A 6,009-nucleotide genomic window follows, 5' to 3' on the forward strand; every position below is an offset into this window, starting at 1 on the left:
CAAGTAAAACATGAATGCATAACTTTTACTTGTGTCTACCTTTACTTTAATGTCTAAATCCATTTTTCACCAAGGCTGCCAGCCTAACTCAATAAAAGATTTACAAAATGTGCCTTCCAACAACAGCATATCTGTCAAGGTTCCCCCTTGCCTCCAGCCTTTGTGCTAATCTAGGCTAGGTTTATCCTTAAACTGAATAAATGTTGATACTTGATATTAATGTTCTCATTCTTATTTGATTTTTAAGCTTAAAGGACAGGTTTACATTTTCTTTTTACCAAGTTTGTCTTAAAACAGTTCTCACACGCTCATATGTGCATTGAAAGAGTTAGTGATTGCTGTCAATTTTCCTCCTTGCCATATTGGCCTTCAAGCAATCCCTAACTGACACATTAACACGAATTAAATGTAAGCATTGAGGACAAAATTCAAGGTACAAAGCTGAACCAAAGTTAATATGAGGCTTCAGCAATTTAAAGTAGTCAAGTCAACTTGTTTTCCTCTATAGTCACATTCTTTTTTCAAGCAAATAAGTTTGTATTTCTGCTACTGTCCCTCTTCTGTAACTCAGCAAAGGAAACTGTCCAGAAGCACAAATAAGAACTCTTGTACTAAAAAGACCATAACATTGAAAATATCCACTCGATTTGGTTAATTCAGACTGATGAAGCCTCAGATTAGCTTCAGGTGAATGCACATTTACCCAGAACAAGGACTGTGAATTTTGTCCCCCATTTCATACATTTAAATCTTGTAAGAATAATTAAAAAAAAAAAAAAAACATTAACATTTTCAAAGCACATATTATATGTGAGTATTGAAGTAAGTTGGGCTGGATAAATCTGAACCTATCCTTTAATGGCAAACAAGCATTTTTTGCATTTCAAGGGAAAAATAGACATTTTACAGAGGCATGACAGTTTCAATGGTGAGATTGTTTTTATTCTCATAAAGAAATCAATGTAGTGTATATATAATATTTTTTCTATAAATATAAAGGTTCTCTTCATAGCAAATGCAAAGGAAATTACTTCAAAGCCATGACTATTGTAGAGCCGTCAACACAATAAAAGGATTATTATGAACCGGAAGCACTGTGTGGAAGAGCATTTGACAAGAACACAAGTCATGATGTGTGTGTGAGCTGGGCTGCACTGACAGCAGCCGCTCTGCATTTCAACACAAGGCTTCCTTTCTCCTGCAGTGGAAGACACGCAAGCTGCTGGCTGCTCTTCAGTCCCACAGTGCAGACACGCAGCTATGTTCACCAGGATCAAATTACTCTGCAGATCAACCTAAGTCTTCTCTCAGCAATAACTGACATATTCAACCTCCAGGTTAAGAACAGACAGTATAGTGGAAAAATGCATCAATAACATCTTTTGTTACAAACATTTGTGATATGTGGATGACAAAAAAACCTCTCCTATTATTAGCCCTGGACAGAACAATATTTACGATGCCATGTTTAAGTCTGGACACTCCCTAAGGAAATTCTATTAATACTAATGACATTTATAAAATTACAATAATTGTAAAATATTTTTTTCAATTTCAATTTCATATTTATATATGCAAACTTACATATCTTGTGCCATGAGAAATTTTATAATCACATAACCTGAATAAAATAAAAAACATGCAGGTGCATTTACTGTTCAGTACCTGACAACATGACCTCAACTCATCTCTTATGCGTTGTCAGATAAAGTAAGAGAAGTGTGATCATTCATTTTCTTTTCAAAACTGATTGAGCTTGACCCCCAAAATTGTCAGTAAGCCTCACATTCCACAATATGCTTGTGTTTTCTGAAACTGCTCTGAAACTAATGCTGCACCCTAAAATGCCTTACAACTCTACTGAGATTAGTTCTTGGTGTCTTGGGAATAAAAGTCAAAATTGGTACAATTCACAATTCTGAATCATGTACAGTCAATCCTGCTCTTACAACCTAAATTTAAGATCTGTGCAGCATATGATGTGAAGGTTTAATCAAATACTTTTCATTGACACAATGGATCTGATGTAGGTTTGCTCGTTTTCATGAATTAATCTGCAGATTATATGGTAATTTTATTTTTTCTATGTCAGAAAACTGACAAAAATGCCCATCCAAAATTTTCCAAAGCCCAAGGACGTATTGAAATTGTTCATTTTAGTCAACCTACAATCAAAAACAAAAAAATATTAAGGTCATATATACGTGATCAAAAAAGCAGCAAATCCTCACATTTGAAAAGCTTGAACCTGCAGATGTCTTTTGCTTGAGAAATGAATGAAATTATTAATCAATTGTTAATATAGTTGCAGATTAAGTTTCTTTCAAATGACAAATCATTTAATTGACGAATCAATTCAGTTCTACTCTGATGACACAGCATGAACCTACTTTTGCTCACACTACTTATTTAGCTGAATTAAATGCATGATAATAAATCAAATTTTCTCATTATTTTGGTGCAATAGAGAAAATGTAAGAAGATGTGAAATTTGAAGATTATTGTGTAGCAAAACATACTGTAAAGGCTCAAAGGGTGTCCAGTGATTTTAGATAGCAATGTATGTGGAAAAATTGTTTACGTTTAAAATTTGCTTTAACACACAGAGGTCTTCTGCTTGATCTGTATGTTTTTTTACAGCTTCGTGTTTTAACAACTCAAATTGCCACTGCAGCCAGATTTTTTTAAGTTCTCCAAATACAGACCATGCTAATGTTGTTTTGAATCACTGTTGTTAAGGAGCATACTAACATATTTGCATGTTTTAGACCCCTGAGGTATGTATCACTTAGATTACAGGTAACCATTTTTAAACACCATACCATAATTTTTTTTTTCAGTTTTAATGTGTTTTCCTTCCTATCTGGCAGCCCTGGGTTTCAGCTAATTTCACCACAGTAAATAAATCTAATTGTCAGTTAATACATTTACCCGCTTTCGTTTTGGCCAAGTTGTGTTATTGTTGTGTCATAATGCAGGTCTTACATCTGCATTGCAATGCAACAATTACACAATTTAAACAAAACAGAGCTCAGCCATGATGGTCACTGTAAGCGGACTTTCATAACGTACTGAAATAGACAGTTTCCAGGAAAGTGGGCAAAACACGTTAAAAAAAAATCTCACAATAAAAATACACAATTTTCAGGATTAAAACATGCAAAAACACTGGTATGGTCCTTTAAACTGGCATGATTACGTGTGCTTTATTTGGAAAGGAATGTTATAACTGTCAGGGCCTGAGCTACAGGCCACAACCATCTGTCACAATGACTCACATTCACAACCTGGGCACCGTGTCTTGTCCCAGACTGCTGACATTTCCCTCCAGACCCAGGCAACTGCTGCTCAACTGTACAAAAGACACAATCTACAGCTGGTTAATCAGGATAAGAGGCAGACACGAGGAAGCACTTGGGTTTCACGGGACTCTGCTTAGAATAGACCCAATGCTCACAGGCAGTTCACTGATCAAAGGCGCAAACACTCAATGTGAAATACTCCCAGTGGTGTCCACAGTGAGTCGGGTCATGAGACCCCAGGCTCTATGATGGTCAGCTGGCTCTTTGTGATGGTTAAGTACAATTCCATTATGTCCAAGGTATGTAAAACGTTTTTGTTTTTTTTTTTAAAAAAGGAAGAATTTTTTAAATCTTTAAATACAAATATATATATACTTACAAAAATCTCACAATTGTGTATGTACATTAAAAAACATGCCTCCTGTAAGTCAAAGACAAATGAAATGAAAATAATAAAGAGGATTATCATTCAGTTTGTCACTAAGCAGTCCTCTGTGAAGGCTGAGGCAAAACCACATTACACCGTGGTCTCACCCTGTTTATTGTTGGCCAGTCTTGTGTAAAACCTCCTCCAGGAGTTGAGTGTCTTCCCAGACCAGATCCAAAATCCGGAGGTGATGCCCACAATGAGTGTCATGAGATACTTTATCATGAAGACAGTGAAGTCAGGGCTCATGTTGGGGTGGCTTTGGACAGGACATGGCACAGCATATGTCTTACACGTCTGGCTGATCCACGTCCTCTCCCACTGCTCTCTAAAGGCCTGCTCGTAGAAGTAGCAGGCGATGACGATGGTGGCCGGCACGGTGTAGAGCACGCTGAAGATCCCTATCCGCACCATCAGCTTCTCCAGCTTCTCCGTCTTGGTGCCGTCGTGCTTCATGATGGTCCGGATGCGAAACAGGGAGACGAAGCCCGCCAAGAGGAAGGAGGTACCGATGAATAGGTAGACAAACAGCGGTGCCAGCACGAAGCCCCGCAGGGCATCCACGCTGTTGACGCCCACGAAGCAAACCCCGCTCAACACATCTCCGTCCACCTGCCCGACGGCCAGAATGGTAATAGTCTTGATGGCGGGCACGGCCCAGGCTGCCAAGTGGAAGTACTGAGAGTTAGCCTCGATGGCTTCGTGGCCCCATTTCATCCCTGCTGCCAGGAACCAGGTGAGAGCCAGGATGACCCACCAGATTGAGCTGGCCATGCTGAAGAAGTACAGCATCATGAAGAGGATGGTGCAGCCCTCCTTTTTGGTGCCCTGCACCACAGTCCTTATGTCGTTATCAAATCTGTCATTGCAAACCACCTTGTCCTCCAGTAAAAATCCAGCGATGTATGCGATGGACACCATGGTGTAGCAGCCCGAGAGGAAGACGATTGGCCGCTCTGGGTAGCTGAAGCGCTTCATGTCCACCAGGTAGGTCAGCACGGTAAATAAAGTGGAAGCACAGCACAACACAGACCAGATGCCGATCCATATCCTCGCAAATTTGAGCTCCTCCTCGCTAAAGTACATCATCCCGTGGGATCTCTTTGGCTCGCAGGGAGCGCCGCAGTTCTCCTGCCCGAGGAAGCGGTAGTTCAGATAGTGAGGCACCTGGAGCGAGGCAGGGCACCTGAACTGGCCGTTCATGGGGTCAGGTATGCGCTCGGTGGGGTACGGACCGGGGCCCTCCGACTCGGCGTGGTCTGACATGTTCTGGCCGACGCACAGCTCTCCCGCGCCGTGCACCGGGAAGGACTCGCACGCGAGGCTGTCGGGCCACTGGAAGCCGAACTTGTTCATGAGCGCCTCGCAGCCCTGCCGCGCGCGCTCGCACAGAGAGCGGCACGGAGGCAGCGCTTGCTCGAGCACCGTGCACACGGGCGCATACATGGAGCAGAGGAAGAACTTTAGATCCGGCGAGCACTGGACTTTCACCAACGGGTAGAACTGGTGGACCTCCAGCCCCGCGTCCTCCTGGTTGGTGTGACCCAGAAGGTTTGGCATGATAGTCTCGTTGTACGCGATGTCCGTACACAGCGGAATAGAAATCGGCTGACAAAATCCGTGCTCCGGTATAGACATTCCTCGGTCACCGCCGCCGTACTGCCCGTCTACTCGAAAAATCCCCACATTTAGGAACAGGATAAAAAACAACAAAGTCAAAACCGTACGAAGGAGTCTGCTGGAAACCATGGTGAAGAATTTCTCCGCTGCCGTACTTTCTATTTGTTACAGAACTAACTTGCGTTACCTCACCAGGCAGCAGGCTACTTCCCTGAATGCTCTTTGTTGCCGTTTCTTTGCAAGGTAAAAGCAGCCTCTTCCAGAAGAATTTCACTTGTCCTCTCCCCCGGCTTCTCACCAAGCCGAGGTGTCGTGAGAACGTGAAAAAAGCCACCGCTTTCAATCACAAACTGGGATTCTGCCGTTGAAATCCACACAAAAAAGGCATAATCCTCCAGGAAAAGAGTCTTCAGTCTGGCCGACACAACGTCAATCTGCTGTTCAAACCTGTTCTGCTCTCCCTCACTCCCGTTCCCACGAAAGTCAAGCGAACCACCATTCAGTCTGGCTTCCGGTCAGAACCTTCCAAATAAAAGTCCGCAATACAGAGTGGTACTGAATAGTTTTGAGACGGCTTTGGAAACTCAAAAACTTGGGCTATAATTCGTGCTGTATTGTAGCATGTCTTGGCCGTTTGAATTGCACAACAATATTGCAAAA

The 6,009-nt window shown here is 42.1% G+C and overlaps 1 protein-coding gene across 2 annotated transcripts; it reads right to left on the minus strand.

Annotated features, from left to right (window-relative positions):
* Window positions 1-665: 665 nt before the first annotated feature.
* Window positions 666-5,782, minus strand: fzd1 (frizzled class receptor 1). 2 transcript variants are annotated; one of them, XM_040118305.1, is made up of 2 exons: window positions 5,537-5,782; window positions 666-5,396 (listed from the first exon to the last, which is right to left on the minus strand). In XM_040118305.1, the coding sequence occupies exon 2, from the start codon at window positions 5,365-5,367 to the stop codon at window positions 3,820-3,822; it is 1,548 nt and encodes a 515-aa protein (XP_039974239.1). In that variant the 5' UTR covers window positions 5,368-5,396; window positions 5,537-5,782; the 3' UTR covers window positions 666-3,819. The 2 variants fall into 2 exon arrangements, with proteins under 2 accessions (XP_039974239.1, XP_039974238.1); XM_040118304.1 differs by having other exon boundaries at window positions 666-5,782.
* Between the last annotated feature and the right edge of the window lie 227 nt (window positions 5,783-6,009).

Source organism: Xiphias gladius, chromosome 22 (assembly GCF_016859285.1).
Source record: "Xiphias gladius isolate SHS-SW01 ecotype Sanya breed wild chromosome 22, ASM1685928v1, whole genome shotgun sequence".
In the NCBI taxonomy this organism is placed as follows: Eukaryota; Metazoa; Chordata; class Actinopteri; order Istiophoriformes; family Xiphiidae; genus Xiphias; species Xiphias gladius.

Bases quoted from the DNA above. Each gene is read 5' to 3' on its own strand.
- fzd1 (XM_040118304.1), bottom strand. From the start codon at position 5,478: ATGGTTTCCAGCAGACTCCTTCGTACGGTTTTGACTTTGTTGTTTTTT.